At 42.6% G+C, this 17,653-nt stretch overlaps 1 protein-coding gene across 3 annotated transcripts in view; it reads left to right on the top strand.

Annotated features, from left to right (window-relative positions):
- dtx1 (deltex 1, E3 ubiquitin ligase) overlaps positions 1-17,653 on the top strand; it is a 34,117-nt gene that overhangs the window by 5,013 nt on the left and 11,451 nt on the right. For all 3 annotated transcript variants that reach the window (XM_019861910.1, XM_019861922.1, XM_019861901.1), the window contains one exon: positions 11,886-12,600. In XM_019861910.1, the coding sequence (XP_019717469.1) occupies positions 11,886-12,600 (715 nt within the window). The remainder of the gene's footprint in view (positions 1-11,885; positions 12,601-17,653) is intronic.

The raw sequence follows: 17,653 nt of genomic DNA, 5'->3' as shown, positions 1-17,653 counted from the left end.
AAAACAAAATTACGAAGTAGACTTGACGCAAAACACACACTTGAGGTGTCATTGTCTCCTATTACTCCGAGATGGGACCGTCTGGTTGCAGAAAATCAAGCTCGGGGCTGTGGTGAGTCGTCATTTTCATGCACTTTGAATTTGCATTGCATCGTATTTTGAAGGCATTAAACATGACCATAGCGATCAGAGTGTTGCGGCCAGATTAGACGCTCCTTGTGTTTATTATTATATTTCGAAAACACCACAGTTTTCATGCAGCTCATACCATATTATTTTGTTGTATTATTTCCGCCACACCTTAATTGCCGGTCCCTGAAAATATTGTCTGACATAAACCGGTCCGTGGGGCAAAAAAGGTTGGGGACCCCTGTCCTAGATAATATGGTCTACACTTTCCCTAGTTTGCTCTGTACAGCTTCTTATGAACAAGATTTGCCTTTGGGGGAATCCCCTTAGTGTTTCATATATGCGACAGTTGAAGCTTAGTTTTATACATCGTGTGGTTGAATATCTGGCAGAAGGCAGCTTCTGGCTCACAGCCAAGCAAAATTGATCTGTTCTGTTCCCTATAGGGCTGCTTGAACCTCTAAACACTTGAGTAGACTGATCGCCTTTCACGACACCCACTCCCACCTGTAGAACACACAAGCTTATCTGCCATAGCCATCAGGTACCCACTCTTGTGGCCTCTGTTTCACATTGCAGTGACTGCGTTTGCTTTCTGACTTTGTTTATGCCGCGATGCAGAAGTGACACACAGACACGCCAGTGTGCACTCAGGAACGACTGCTAAGTTGTCAAGGTGGCGCTGCAAAAAGGTGCGGATGTTTTCAGGCTCTGTCAGATGCAATTATGTGCTGGCAGAAGGGTCAGGGTTTCGGAAGGTTTCCTGAGAAGGGCATTCTGACACTGCGCACAGGCAGCTGGAGCTGTCATAAAAATAGCTTGCTAGCTGCTTCCAAAATGAAAAGCCATATCACCGTAGATAATGATGATTTTAAAAGACAAAGTCTGATCCTTTTTGTCTTTTTTACTTTTGTACTTTTTTTGTAGAAATGAGAATTGACGGGATCACTTGACACTTGGTGTCTTGAGATGTCATTAAGGCAAAATGAAAGTTGGATCTCGCCCACCCCCAAGTGGCTTTTTGAGGGTTTTTTTTTTCTTCTTAAACATGACTGTATAATCAGTTGATGTACCTTTCTTGGTGAAGGATTTTCTCCAGAGGCTTTACTTGGATTTCGTATGTTTTGTGATTTTTTTTTTTTTTTTTTTTTTGCACAGAGAATTTGGTTTCTGGTTCTCTGTTGTAGCTTTATAGAAGTAATCCAGATACAGCCTTGAGAAGGAGATACATTTGGTGTCGACCGCCCTGCAATTCAGCTTGGACGCACAAGAGCATCTTCACTCCTCACACACACTCACTCATGTTTATAAATCTTATCTTGCTTGGAAAAAAATATGCAGCTTGTGCTCCCACGTCAGGTAACTCTTTGCAGCTGGCAGTCTCCCTAAACAATACTAAGGGAGAGGATTTCCCATTTATGCAGAAAGAGAGTTATAAAGCCTAGAAGGTAAGGAAAAGGCAGGAGGCATACATACACTGACTTTGAACACTTAGCTGTGATTATGAGGTGTGTGCTTGAACAATTGGAGCATGTGACTAAGCTTTCGTTGACTGAATGCCCACTTAAGCTTTTTCATGAGCATGAGTGATGTGTGTGATTGAAGTAAAATACTGTGTATACAATAAATGGCAGTGTGGTTGGGTCCCTTGCCTAAATTCATGTACTGTGATTATTGAACATGTGTTGTTGTTGCAGAGTTTTAGATTATTGTTTGTCTGCCATCCAGTATTTGGAGTGTGATGCATCAGGAGCAACCATTTATTTTAAGTACATCACCCTGGCTTATAAAACTGGAGCTCATATTGCTTTTGTTACGTTCATACTGCTGGAAATAGACCATTCGAAACCCAAATTTAGCCATTCACTTTTTGTCCAATCTTCCTTCTAAAAATTCAGATAGAAAACAATGCTTTGTGTCCTTTCATATGGCTCATACAGTAGATTGAGCATTCTGCAAAGGCTGTAAGAGAGAGAGCAAGAAATGTGATGTATTGCTAATAGTTAAAAAAAAAAAAAAAAAAAATCCGTAGCCTGGTAACAGCAGTTCCGGTGATGATGATATGGCCAAGGCATCGTCTCGTCATGTTCCCATGTGTGCTGTGTTTTGCTGAGAATGTTCTTGTTCAAAACCTCCTGTGTACATTCAGTACAGTGCTGCTGATGTTTGAAGAAGGCGGTGGTGTACTGTATTTTGTTTTGGTACTTTTCATATTACTGTGTATGGGGTAAATGTTCATGGGAACGACTTTGGCTGTCTGTGGGTGGAAGGCGTGAAAAGTCCATGGACGATAAATGTATCAGCACCATGTGACAGAAGATTGAGCAAAACATGATGCTCTGTACGTCTACAATGGGTAAGGAGGACGGGGGGAAAGGGGGTGGGGGGCGGGAGAGAATGGTCCTTGGTAGTATATTTAAAAATGTTCACTGTTGGTTAATCTAGTAGAGGTATACTAGTTGTTGTGCACTGCACCGAAGACGAGGCTTTTAGCAGAATTTAAGTGACGCTGAGCCAAGGCAATGCCAAAGTCATTGTAGCCCAAACCTACTGGCTGGATTCTATTTGGATGTCAACAGGACGTGGACAAGGTGAGAAGAGGAACAGAGTGCGAAGTGGAGCGTTTTCCTGATCGAAAGCGACAGCCCAGGAGGAGGGAGACATGACGACGCTGTCAAGCTGTGCACGTTTGCCTGCTGTTAAGCGACCTCTTGCTAGCATCTTTTTAAAATGGGCTCATTTCAACAGCTTAGTGTTCCAAATATTGGAAGGAAACCGGATAAACACTTTCCTAGGAAACAATGAAAAGTTTTATCAAATAGATCTCTGATATCTGACTGGGCTTGCTGAGGTAGGAAATTTAAAAACGTCTTTTCTGTGTCAGACCCAATTTGTAACCAATGACTGAGGTACCTCATGTCAAAAGTAAGTCGGATGAGATCCATATCTATCCATACATAGTTTTATATGCCTTATCGGTTCTTAAGGATGGTTTAAAATCCGTCAACTGCTACTAACCTTAAATTTGGGATGCATGACCTAAAAGTTGGGGTCGTTGTCCTTTTTGTCCTTTCCATCCACATCTGTATGGCATTTACAGTCTTCATTCATTTTCCGAACCACTTGATCCTCACTAGGGTCACGGGGGGTGCTGGAGCCTATACCAGCTGTCTTCGGCCAGTAGGCGGGGAACACCCTGAACCAGGTGCCAGCCAATCGCAGGGCAAACAGAAACGAACAACCATTCGCGGCCACACTCACACCGAGGGACAATTTTAAGTGTTCAATCAGCCTGCCATGCATGTTTTTGGAATGAGGGAGGAAACCGGGGGACCCGGAGAAAACCCATGCAAGCACGGAGAGAACATGCAAACTCCACACAGGAAGGCCAGAGCTGGAATTGAACCCAGTATCTCTGCACTGTGAAGTCAACGTGCTAACCACTCGACAACCCGGCTGCCCCTGTATGGCATTTAGTGACACAATTTCTGCATCACTTTACATTGGCTTTGAATTTCAGTGTTTCATGTTCTCCGGCATTACAACAGCAAAGGCTCGATTCAGAAAACATTTTCCTGTCAAGAATTAATATAATGCTTTTCAGCTTATCGGCTATATTCTATAGAAAGCAAATGTTCATGGGGTGGCGTGTGTGTTTTTGTATGTATATATATATATATGTATATATATATATATATATATATATATATATTAATAAATACATGTTGGTCAACAGAAGCGTCATTTAACCAAAACCGCACTGACGCAACTCGGGCTGCCATCAGTTGTCGAGAACCAAAAGCATGTCACATTCTATTTTGCTCTTTCTCTGCACTCTTAGGCCATGACTGTGCTGTGGCACAGTGATAAATTGTTGGATCCAAAATTAAAGCCCAAGGTGCTTTTGAGAAAGTGTCATTGTCCCAGTGTGAGCTCTCGCAGTGGGCATTTCACACTCGCTAGAAAGCATATGACAGTCAGTGTGAACTGTGCCACATTGTTGGCTCATAAAGCAATAAGCAATGGAATGGAATTATTAGTGCTGAAATTTTAATTGGCTAGTAGTGTTTGAGAAAACTGCCTTATTTTAATTATTTACTGGAAATCTCACTCTATCCAATTACTATGCAGATAATTAAATTTTTGACCGTGGTTTCTCCAGGTACTCCGGTTTCCTCCCACATTCCAAAAACATGCGTGGCAGGTTAATCGAACACTCGAAATTGTCCCCAGGTGTGAGTGTGTGTGCGAATGTTTTTTCGTCAATGTGCGCCCGCGATTGGCTGTCAGCCAGTTTGGGGTGAACCCTGCCTCCTGCCCAAAGACAGCTGGGCTAGGCTCCAGGATGCCCACGACCCTTGTGAGGATAAAGCGGATTGGAAAATGGATGATGGATGGATGTTTGAGAAATTGCGCCATTCAATTTATTTGAAAAAAAGTACTTCCCACACCGAAAAGCCCAAAAGAAAATCATCTTGAAAAGTAAGCTAGTGTTGCTCACCTTAGCTTGTGGTCTCTTTCTTTCTTGGCGTTACCATGATTCAAAAGGGTGTAACCAATGCAGAATTAGCATTTCAAAGGACCAAATGTATCTTGCTGAGGGTTTTTTTTTTTTTTTTTCGCATGAGCCATTAAATTATAAGCCTGATTTCAAAATGTAGATCTACAGAACAGTTAAATAATGTAACATTGCTCTTCAGAGGCGGTCAATTGATACGATTTATATTTGCAATTTTCTTGCAATCTTGTTGTTGCAGTCCATGTGTTTGTGATGATCTGAGCATTGCACATTCGTACATAGGTGTTACTTTTGGAATGGGAATTTAAATTATAATTTTTTTTTTTTTTACTTTGCCGGAAGAGTCCCACCATACCCTCCCCATTGTATAAATATTCATAATTCTTGTCTACTTTTGTCTGTTCTCTGCTTTGCAATGCTGCTTTCAAACTGAACTGATTTAAGAATTACAAAACTCTTTAGTCATCAATTGGCTGTTGTTTGAGACAAATATTGTCTGAGAAAAATAAAGCCTCATTAAAACACTGGGATGAGGCAATATGTACATTTTTAATTGTCAGTTTTACATAAGGTTGAGTGTGTAGAAATCAATCGTGCCAATTTTTCGCTCATGTGCGTAGGAAGGTTTTGCTTGACTTATCTGTATATTTTATCAACGTGACGCCACACTGCAAACAAGAAACTTGTTTTGCTCTAACAGTGTCAACCTGTGGATTGTATTGGACTGCAAGTGTTTGTTTCTCTTTCCCCTGACGAAGCAAGAGCATAATGAGGTGTAGAGCACTCATGGTGCTGTGCAACTCAGATGTGCAAGAGATGCGCATTCAGCCGCGCTTATCTCCTCGACACGTGCCTCTCTCTTTTTTTTTTTAGCATTCATGCATACACAGGTAGACCCAACACATGTGCATGTCCCTTGTTGTAATACCCACACACGGTGAGTCAGTGAGTGGCAAGGACAGTCACGAAATCCACAAATTCTTAGCTGTACTGATAGAGTTTGGAAACAACTGCTAATTATTTTTGTACTTATTGTTTTACACCAATACTGGCGGATACATTGCATCTAACTGCTCTGCTCCTTTGGCTCGGTTGAGGCAAGGTATTTTTTGTTGTACAGCACATTTCTGAGGCAAGGCAATTCCAAGGGCTTTAAAATGTTATACAAGAAATCCAAAAGCGAAACTGCAATATAATCAAAATCTTGAATTAAATAAAACAACATAATAAATTAACCATAAACAAATACTTTACTGAGGGAGAACATTTTTGAATGAGCTAAAAAAAAAAAAATTATAAATCAGACATGTGACAAAAGCGACCATTCAAAGTGTGTTTGAATTTGATTTAATAAAAGGCAGCAGGTCTTCAAGTTTTGGTTTGAATTAAGAACAGAGAGGTCCTGCAAATCTTGAATTTTATTCCAGATATGTGAGGCATAAAGCTGCCTCTCTTCTTTAGTTGTAACTCTGGGAACAGAAAGCAGACCTGTCCCAGAAGACACAGACGGGGGTGTATTAGTTGAAAGACCCGAGGATGTAGTCAAGCCTCCTTTTCTACCAATTTTGTGGCAGCAGAACCTATTGGTGAGCCCCTTTTCTATTGCAGTGTTCCCTTTCCAGGCTTAGGCCAAAGAGAAACATCCCTCCTTTTTTTTGTTGTTCCTTGGCACCGATCCTCCATCAGTCATTGACCTACTCCAGTATTCTTCCTTCCTCCACTCTCTCCCCCCTCATCCTTTTTCTTTTCCAACTCTGTTGGTTTCCTGTTCTTTCCTACCATCTTCCTCTCTCATACCTCTTACCATCTCTGTCAACCAAAACCAAGGCTTTGGCTTTGTGCATCCATCGTGTTTGCCGACAAAGACCAATTGAAGCTTGCGGGAATCCAAGTGGCAGCTCACTACAGCAGTACATTGTAAAGAGCTACGAATGAATGTGTCATATCAGCGTAGAAAATGAGCTTTAATGTGTGATGTTGTGAAAGAAGAGGAGCAGAACTGTGATATTGAAGCGTACAGTGTTGTAAAACCAGCTTAATGCCGACTGTCATCCTCATTATTATGGTCTGTGATCTCAGCTCGGATGTTAATGAGCAGCTAAATGCTCTCGTGGAACACTTCGACTGCACAGGTATGACTATGGCGGCTAACGGAGTGCTTATCTGTCAGTGGTATGTGAATTAAATAAAAATGTCACCTTACCATTTCTAATGCCCGATTTGTTTCGGACAGATGTTTTCTCCCGGTACACGTGTGATGTATTTTTAACAGCTTGGCAGCATCCTGTCTCTTAATCTACTCTTCCAACTTGGATGCATTTTTTGAGGTGTTTTTTGGAAAGTGCTTTTTAGCCCTCTCACCATGCTGCACTGTTTTCTGTATGTGCAAACCTCTAATTTGCTTCAGTTATTTTATTTACAACCAACTCAATAAATTATCATCACATTCATCATCTAGAGTTGACTGCAGTTTTTGCTGTTCTGTTTTTGGGAATGTGATATTCTGTGTGGTGGCACAGTGGGGACTGGTTAGTACGTCCACTTCACAATACAGAGGTCGTGGGTTTGATTCTGGCTCCGGCCTTCCTGTATGGAGTTTGCATGTTTTCCCTGTGCCTGCATGGGTTTTCTCCGGGTTCATCCCACATTACAAAAACATGCAAGGTCGGTTAATTGAACACTCTAAATTGTCCCTAGTTGTGATTGTGAACACTCATACAGAAAATAACAAATGCTCACATCAAACCCCTGCAATGACACAAAGGTGAACATTCTGAACTCACTATTTTGCCACGGGGGGAGAGATTTTTTTAATTTATTTTTTTTCACGGCTAGTTTTGGGTTTAGGAATCAAATGCCATCCTTGAATAAATCACACTGCTTGTATGCATTAATGTCATTTCTCTGTAAGGACTTGGAACAACAAGTTGCTTCAGTTAAGCATGTAGGTGTTAATGTCCTGAGGCTTGATGATGCTAAGAGTCACCATGCAAGTGTGTGACCCAGTGTTGTTTGTATATCCACAGCCAGAGCAATGCATCATAACATCTTTTCAGCGCATTATCAACTACTCCCAAGATCTGTCAACGTTTTCTTGATATCCTCTCAAATTATCCTCTGGAGATCTGGCATCACCTTTGCACAAGATCAAATACACAAACTCTGGACTTGTTTTTCCATCAGTAACGCCCCCAAAAGAATATTTAAATCATCCTTCTGCTTTCTTCTGCAAAACTGCTGAAGATTAAAGTTAATTTGCCAATCTCAGATTGCATATAGTTTGAAATTCCTTAACTGTAATTGCTACTTTTAAGATAGTAGTGAATGATTTACAAAGAAAAGCAGTGATAAAATTGCCATTTATCAGTGATTCTGTGACATTGAGGCATTAAAGAATCAATCTGACCATTACAAGGCTTTTGTTTACAGCATCACTCCACGTCTTAATCAATCCAGAGCTTGCCGGTAAAAGAGCGACTCACTGGAATGCGCCAAGGAAGCAACACGGACAACCTTGACCGGCTTGCCTGTCTTCATCTGCCTCAGAGTATGTGGGGGAAACCCAAGAGTCAGTTAGGGTCGTAGTAGCATGTAAAAATACATTCACAGACCACAAATTAAAATGTCATAAATTTTCTTGAATGGTGGTTAAAAAAAAAAAAAGATTAATAAAGATGCGGTTTTCTGGAAGGTATCTTAGCAAAGCAGCCTCGTCCTACATGTCCAAAAATAACAGCCTTTAATGCTGAATTACACATGTAAAAAAAAAAAAAACACCACACCTGCTGTCGAGAAGCCTGCCCGGTGGATTCACCTATGAGGACAACTTCCACCAATTGGAGTAGTAGGAGGATCGAATAGCAACGTGAAGAAAGTCAAATGCCAAAATGGCAGTGTTTACATTTGACGCAGCGCATTGTGGGATGTGTGACATCAACGTCCGGAACTCTTCCACCTTATACTGCATTTAAGTACATGATCCTAGACATTGTATGCTGTACTTGACAATGCCGGAACACATACACTTTAATAAGCTGAATGCAGTCTCAAGGAAAGCGGAAGATTTTAGGATATAGCATAAAGCTTGTGATTGGGATACTTCTTGGATGCCTTCCCTCCGAGGCTGTCAGTGAAGGAAAGCCTCAACTCGTTGATATGGGCCTTAACTCACTGACAAACATTTGCTCCTTGTCCAGGAGTTGAGCATTGCGTGTGACCAGGATATGGAGTCTTTTGAGTGGAAAATGTGAGGAACGGCTCAGAAAGACAGTGCTGGTGCACAGCCAAGCCAGACTGTGGAGGGGAACACTGAGAAGTTGGCTGCTGGCACTCTGCTCAGGGAAAGAACAAGTGTTAACGTTCACAACTATGACACTCAGCACTGAGTAGCCCAAGGGACAGCTTCCGTTACCACACGCATAAATCTCATGTTATTTATTGAAAGATTTTTGACACTGCATGTGGTTGCACATAAGACACTAGTCATTTCCATCAGACGTGTTTGTCTCACACATGCATTGATAAACTCGGGGGCATATTTAGTCATTCGGGGGCCCAATGCAAGTCATGTGATGGTGCCCTCACCATCAGTGTACCTGTACTACATTTTTGATATTGTTTATAAGCAACTAAATATTGTAAATTTGAAAAAAAAATAGCATGTCCTGTAAAATCTTGAAGATTATGTAACAAGTGAATCATCTGAACGAGATAAACATTTAACACAGTTCACCATTTGAACCGCTTTAAAACTCATATTTTCATTCCGAAATGTCACTCTCCACTTCATCTCTACAACATCCTCCTCGGCTGACACTAACAGCAGCGCTACTACAACAAGAGTATCTAGCTCTTGCTGTGGTCATTTACTATCAATGTTATTGTGAAAAAAGTTTGAAATTTTAGACCTTGGTTTGATTAAAAATCATTTGTTTTCCTCTTCTCCTCTTCTCTGCTCAATTGGGGGAATTATTCTATTACTGGTAGTTATCTTCTTATTATTAGTTGTTTATTCATTGAATTTTTGACACCTCTAGTTTATTTTGCTACCTTTATCCTGAATAAAGAGAGATGATAAAATAGTCCATTGGATGGATGGTTTTTGTTTTGTTTTTTTAAAGGTGTGTACTAAGACTAAAACAACAAATTGTTTTAAGTACTGTTGAATCAAAATTTATTACCGTAATCACCTTTTATGAGATGGGGGGGCCCCCCTGGAAATCTCGGGGCCCCAGACAATTGCTTGTGTTGGCCTTCTCAATTAGTTTCTGCTATGCCCCACTTAGAAAACATTTTGCACCCCCCAAACCCCAACTGTCCGCCATTACTATAAATACTGTCATTTGTCTCTAAAATTATTCCAGTACACCTCTGCATAATATTCAATCCTCAACATTAAAGCAAACAAAAGAAATGTAGATCAACTTCCAATGAAGAATTACTTTACTACTATTGCTTTTTTTTCCTCTGCAATGTTGTCTCCAGTACATTCGTAATTCCAGTTTCTCATTAGATTTCTCACTGTAACATTTTGAAACATGTTCAAATAGATTAAATTACCCGATGGGCTCAGTATATGTGAGTATGTTGTTGTGCAACAGTAGTTAAACGCTTCAGTTCCCTCTGGATTTGAATCCCTCTTTTTACTGAGACGTAAAAAAAATCATTCGTTTGGGGAAAGAAAGCATTTTCCCGCTTGAGTCTAACTTCCTTAAGGCAAGAAGCAAGCTCTATTGCTTAGTTGTGTTTCATGTTTAAAAGAACGTGATCGCAACCGTGTCAACTGTCTTTGCAACTGATTAGAATGAAAATTGTAGGCCTTTGTGACCTCACAAATGCTCTTCCGGATTAATGGTATTTAAACCATATGGCCTCTGTTTTCATTTCCCGCAACTGGCTTCTGCGGATAGTCAAGGACTTTACAGTTGCATTCCACATGTTCAGCCATTCAGGAGTCACTTTGACAGGTCTTTGGTCACTGCCAGAGGAAAACAAAGCTATTTGCAATGGAAGCACGTTTGGCCCTCCAGCAACAAACATGCTGCAGGAAGTTTTCCTTCAGCTGAGACCTGGAAGGACAGCTGAGCTGTCCCTGAACTGCCCTGACCCCGAGTGACAGTGGGGTTAGAGTCCCTTTGTGGAGTTTGACGAGACAATACATCACACAGCTAGCACTCGCCTGATAGGAAGCTAAAGACAACTGGAGGACAGTAAGGGCGGGGCAGGAAAGATGGCGACTAAAATCACACAGGACCAGTCAGGAAGTGGACACTTTCACTCAGTTTCCTGTTAGGAAGGACATGGAGAGTTGCGGTGAGGACATCAACAACTCATATTTGACTTTTTGTGTGGACACAAATTTCTGGCCAGCTCCAAATAAAATTAGCCATCCGGATGAATCTTTGAAGCATAGACTCAAATTCACATTGGTGGTTAAGCTTATGCATTTAATTTCTGCAGCCCATACGTAGTTGCTACAAGAATGCTGCTGTTTTTGTACTCATTCTCGTGGTCATCAGGCCGCTGCACGCACTCTCATCACACTATTGTTACTCGAATAATGTGCAGTACTATTTACCCGAATTGGAAAGGAGGGCTGTCTGGCAGCACTTGCCAACGTCTTAAGAATAACATTTCCCAAGTGACCACTATGCTGTGTTGTAATGGGCGAGAGAGTTAAGCGACCATGAGTAGAAGGACATTGCTGCTTTGAGTAGGAAAGGACTGCGGATATGATTCTCTGAATACTTGATGGTCCTGCTGAGTCTCCTGAGCCTTTTTGAGCCTACACAACCTTGTTTTATGATGATCTGTTGAAAATAACGTGAACCAATGATCTAATGCAACAATTAGTAATATATGCCTTGAGCCTTGCTGACATTTATCACAAAGTAATCCTGATTAGCAGCTAGAGTTCCTGCCACAGCACCTATTTCCTAATTGGATTAACTGGAGTTTGGGTTAAGGGCAAAATAGCAATTTCACTTCTTACTAACGGCCTTGCTAACTGTAATCATTGGTTAAATTTAACATCTACAGAGCTTCACATGCATGACAGCTCCCCAAAATTTCAATTGTCGTTCAAAATGTTCAAATGATGCAAAGAGCAGATAAACCAGAGTATTTTTGTTTGTCATTTCTAAAAGGCGACAATATTGTTCATACTTTGCCAAGCGCCCTTGTAGTTTAAATTGGGACTCTCATATTGTTCCTCTTCAATTCTCTCTTGTCTTTTCAGGCACCATGAGACCAGTGCAGAGGAACTTCTACGAACCGTCTTCTGCTCCGGGCAAAGGCGTGGTGTGGGAGTGGGAGAACGACAATGGCTCATGGACGCCATATGACATGGAGATATGTGTGACCATCCAGAATGCCTACGAGAAGCAGCACCCGTGGCTGGATCTGACCTCTGTAGGCTTCTGTTACCTCATCGACTTCAACAGCATGTCACAAACCAATAAGCAGAGCCAACGCAAACGGCGCCTTCGGAGACGGATGGATCTTGCTTACCCACTCATCATGGGTTCCATCCCCAAGTCGCAGTCTTGGCCTGTGGGCGCCAGCTCCGGTCAGCCCTGCTCCTGCCAGCAATGTATCCTGGTCAACAGTACGAGAGCCGCATCGAATGCAATCCTTGCCTCTCAGCGACGGAAGCTCCACGGAGGGGCAGCAGGCAATACGGGTGCCACAGGGACCCTGACGGCTGTACGGCAGAGCAACACATTTGCTGGAACCTCTCTTTGGTCTCCAACTTCGTCTGGCACCAATAATGTCAGTATAGGAGGCGGGCAAGCCAAAGGTGAGCAGGTGCAGGTGCCATTGTCCCCAGCCAACTTTCCTGTGATGCCATCCCACGGTCACAACACACTTGCAATCAACGGACAGAACAACCTGAACCGACCAGGCACTCAGCGCATCTCTATGGCCAGTCCTAGAGGAACCATTCCACCAGGGTAATGAGCCAAGTCTTTTATTTGCTAACTGATTGTGTTTCTCTATAGACCCATTTTCAGGTTGTAAACAAAAATAGCATAATCAAGATGCGTGTGCATTGTGGCGCAGAAAGAACGACGGAGTACGTTAGTATGCACACAAGTCGACTAAGGTTTGCAAAAATTTCTTGTATACCATACCATTTTCTTGCGCTTATATGGTCGGGTCACAGAAGCAGCAGCTTTAGCAGGGAAGCCCACACTTCCCTCTCCCCAGCCACGTCTTCCAACTCTTCTGGAAGGATCCTAAGCCGTTCCCAGGCCAGCCGGGAGACATAGTCTGTCCAGCGTGTCCTGGGTCATTCCCAAGGCTTCTTGCCAGTGGGACATGCCCAAAACACTTCCCCAGGGAGGCACCAAGAGGCGTCCTAATCAGATGTCCACGCCACCTCCTCTCGCTCCTCTCAATGTGGAGAAGTAGCAGCTCGAATCTGATGACTGAGCTTCTCACCTCTCCACCATCTCTAAGGGACAGCCCGGACCCCTTCTGCAGGAAACCCATTTCGGCCACTTGTATCCGGGATCATCTTCTTTCGGTCATGACCCACCGTTCGTGACCACATGTGAGAGTAGCAACGTAGAGCGACCGGTAAATTGAGAGCTTTGCCTTTCGGCTCAGCTCCTTCTTCACCACGATAGAACGATACAGAGTCCGCATCACAGTAGATGCTGCACAGATCTGCCTGTGGAGCTCACGCTCCCTCCTGCCCTCACTCGTGAACAAGATCTCAAGATACTTAAACTCCTTCACTTGGGGCAGTCTCTCATCCCCGACCTGGAGAGGGCATTTCACCCCCTCTGGATCCAGGCCTGGAGGTGGAGCTCGGAGGCGAGCGCCTAGTGGCTGGGCCTGCACCCATTGGGCCTGGCCGTGCACAGCCTGAAAAGGCAACTTGGGTCCAATTTTCCATGGGCTCACCACCTCTGAGAGTGGCCAAAGGAGTTAGGTGCCCTGTGGGCGGCGGCAAAAGGCAGAGACTTTGGCGGTCCAGCTACAGAAACGAAACTAATTTTGCCTGATGGAAATGAAGTTTCCGATCCTTATGGGATTACAGAATGGGAGGAAGATCTTACTAAGTTCATCTTTATTTCGTGTCAAAACCAAGTGTTTACACTCGAGAGAAAACTGCAAGCCCTGCTTGGGCCCTCGCCAACAGAAAGGAGAACTACATCTTCAGTCAACTCTATTTGCATGTCAGGGTGAGTAATGTAGCCACTGAGTCTGCTCATTTGTTTTGTTGCTTTATATTACATAAACGAGAACTGATAATAGTGTCAAATTGTAATGACGGCGATCTCGGTGGGATCACATTGTAGGGCTACTTTTAACTTGCTGTGGTGTTCTCGGCCAAGGCAAATATCGCAAACAATAATGCAAACAAATTCCGAGTTTAAGCTACGTGGCGCGAGTGTGCACCAAAGCTCATCCCTGAATGAGTTGCACTGCACGAGCAGCAAACACCTTGCCATTATTCTGCAATCCCTGACCACTTACTCAACATTTCAAGTCAGGGGGGTTAAGTTAAACCAAATGGTCACAAGAAGTTACCAGATATGAAATGAGCAACGCAAATGCTGGCATTGCTGATGTTGTCCTCGGTCCAGTCTCTTCTCTTGCTTCTTCTTTGAACGCATATGTCACTGTCACACAGTGGCGTTGCAGCATGGGTTGTAGAAGTATGTGATGCCATCATCTTTCTGGTTTCATTAGCTGTGTGTCTGTTGAGTGGTTCGAGGATGAGAGGCGGTCTGTGGGTTAGCTATGGGGACCTTTCAGCCATGGAGATCAGGCTCCACAGGGAAAAAATGAATAATGGATCATGGAAAATTAGGGTTTGCGCAGAGTGGTTTGACTTCAGTGGAAAATAACAGAGGGAAATCAGGTTTTCTAGTATTATCAGTGATTTTGCAGTCCCAACCCATTTTTTAGCTTAAATGAAAACCCTCTCTTTGTCTAATTCCATTCCATTTTGTCCGAGCCTTCATGGGGAGAGACACGCTTATATCTGTCACGAGAAGCACATAAATTAACTTTGAGCCGACTTATTATGCGTGACTGAGAGTTCACAGTATTCACTCAAGAGCAAATAGATTATTTTCTCTCTTCTGTATCTGCATGATGAGCCTACAAAGGTGATGGAAAAAGATGCTAAAAATTCAATGAAAGCACAGGTGTGCGGGGGCTTTCTCATCCGGCACTTTTGTGGAGACTGAGAGAGAAAGTTGCCGAAGAGGCTGGGGTGAAACTAAGTACAAAAATTCTCAGGCGAGTGGCTCAACATACAGGATGTACGTGGTTTACATACCCTCAGCAGCACACTCACTCACATGTGCACAAAGGCAAACCGCTCTCACACGCTCACTTGTGGGAGGCAAACGGACACCAGGAATTTACACAGAATGTGAGACATCAGATTTTTGCACACAGCAGATTGCAGGATATAGAAACACAGATACTGGGCACCCTTTGTGATGTTTCTTCGGGGGCAGGGTGGGGGAGTCACTCTTTTACAGTTATATCACATTTTACTGTTAACATCACATCCTTCTTTTTTTAAGAAAATCTTGCTTATCAAAGCTACTGTATACCAAAAATGAACACCTTTTGGAGGTGCCAATGTCAACCAAGCATTGATGATGTGGTGTCAGTTGAAATATTGAAACTTTACTGGTGGTCTGAAATTTCCTTTTATTTCCGTTTGTCTCGTACATAAACCTCTAGAGCTAGAAAATAAAACAAACATGATGCCATGAGTCACGCTTATCTCCATAAATATAACGTGCGATTAAGTGCATATTCTAATCACAAACATAAATCTATAGACAGATAAACACAAATATTCACCCTGTTGCCGCTTTCAAACAGGGTATCTTCAAACTGTTAATTTTGTCGTCTGTGAATCTGTTTTACTTCTTCGGAATCGTCTCTGTACTACCATTTCACCGGCTAATCAGCCGTTATCTCCTTCCATATTCCTTCAAAGTAAGACTTGTGCCCAACAGGAAGTCAAAAGAAAGGTCCGATATTGCAGAAAATTTGGCAAATGAACCCATAGTCCATTACACATTACTGTATATGGGTTTGAATTTTGATGAAGCACTCGCTTGCTTCCCCCACCCCAAGGGGCGATCAAGGCAACCCGTTTTGAAGACGTGGACAACACCACAAGCCGTGATGATAGATCTTGAAGGATGAAGAAAAAATTCCAAGACACGATAGCAGAGGAATGGAAAGTGCGGAGGATTACTTTAGTACAATTTTATTTTAGTTTTTATGTTTCGTGCACATATTAAGATGAGGCTTTAAAATACAGACCGTTGGTAAAGGGGGATGAACACCGGTCAGACAGAAGAGAGCGATTTGATTTGGCAGAGTGCAAGAGCTGTCAAGGTGGTTGGGTTCATCCTCTTTGACTGAATGGGCTCAAAGAGGTGCGCTCAACCAGATAGAACGAAGTGCTGTTCTTGTTTACAATACCGACCTGACCAAACACAACCACTTTGGCATTATGGAATACCATTTGTATGGATTGTATTATTTAATAGTGAATTAAAAGTTGAAAATGATTCCAGTCCAATTTGATCAAAGCCAATTCAATAAATTGGGTTCCTTCAGCACCCCCAAACTGATGTCTTGAAACTCATGTCCTGCTGGTGTTAAGTTTCACAAAATGATGCGCTGCAGTGCACCGCTTGCAAGATGCAATATGTCTTGACTTTGTATGAACAAACAGCATGCATACGTGTTTGCCTGCTTGTTTCAGTCTGGCTCATTCTCTTTGATTTTTTTTTTTTTAAGTCACTAAGTGTGCAGCTGTATCATCACATTGCATATTTATGATGTAATCCTCTGTGGAGCTCATTGTGAGATCTAGCATCCCTAATTAAAGTTATAAGCTCTCTGCACTTTATGGTGAAGTTTGTACCTTCACTGAGAATAAGACACATTTACCCTATTGATGAATTGTTTGATTGCTGTTCTCTGAACAACCTAAATTGTATACCCACTCGTAGTGGAGTTTTGATCTGAGTTTGGCCTAAATACATCAAGTGGCCTATTATTTATTTATTTTATTTTGAAGTATTGTCATGGGAAGCTAGTACTGGAGGTAAGTTGCAGTCTTGATCAAACTATGTGTGTGTGGGGGGGGGGGGTACTCATGCAGTAGGAGCAGGAGTAAGCTGGATTTTGCTGGGCTACAGTGTGTCAAGGGGAAAGCCCTGCTTTTTTTTTGCCCTTCGACTGGCCCCAAAAGAGAGGCTCACACTTACATCAAAGAAGCTAGTTGATGTGGATTCGCGAAACTCCTCAAAGCTGCGAGGCCAAAAACCTCAGGCCCCTCCTGGCCAAAGAGGCGAGTGATTTAAAGCTTTATTAGGTGGCGTTGAGTGGATGAAGTGAGCACCACACCGTTTACACGTGAATACTGCATGTGACTTCGGGGAGGTCATTTGTGGAGCTCTTGTCCATTAATAAAGATACAATAGCTAATAAAGATACAATAGCCTCGTCTGCAGTCACCTAATTGAGTTATGGTTGTTTGATGTGTATCTATTCTTTATTGAGACCGATGCCACAAAAGAGAAAGAGTCAGGAAGTCGCATATGAATATGTGTATGTATGCTGTACACTCAACTCAACTCAACTGTATTTATAGAGCACTTTCAAACAGCCATCGCTGCATACAAAGTGCCGTACATGGAGCAAATTAACATATACAACAAACAGCAAAGCAAATCGGAAATAAAAACAGTAGAAAGCACCGAACAGCAAAACCAAGAACAATCTAAGTCATGCTGAGTCAAATGCCAAAAAATACAAGTGAGTTTTGAGGCGGGTTTTGAAGATGGGCAGCGAGGAGGCTTGCCGAATGTTCAGTGGGAGGTCATTCCAGAGAGAGGGACCAGCAACAGAAAAGGCTCGATCCCCTCTGAGCCTCAGTTTAGTTCTTGGTACTTCTAATAATGTCTGGTCCGCAGACCTGAGGCGCCGGTCAGGTGTGTAGGGGCGGAT

This window comes from Hippocampus comes, unplaced genomic scaffold, assembly GCF_001891065.2.
Source record: "Hippocampus comes isolate QL1 unplaced genomic scaffold, H_comes_QL1_v1.1 scaffold147, whole genome shotgun sequence".
Taxonomy (NCBI): Eukaryota; Metazoa; Chordata; class Actinopteri; order Syngnathiformes; family Syngnathidae; genus Hippocampus; species Hippocampus comes.
This window is presented reverse-complemented; position numbering and strand designations above follow the sequence as displayed.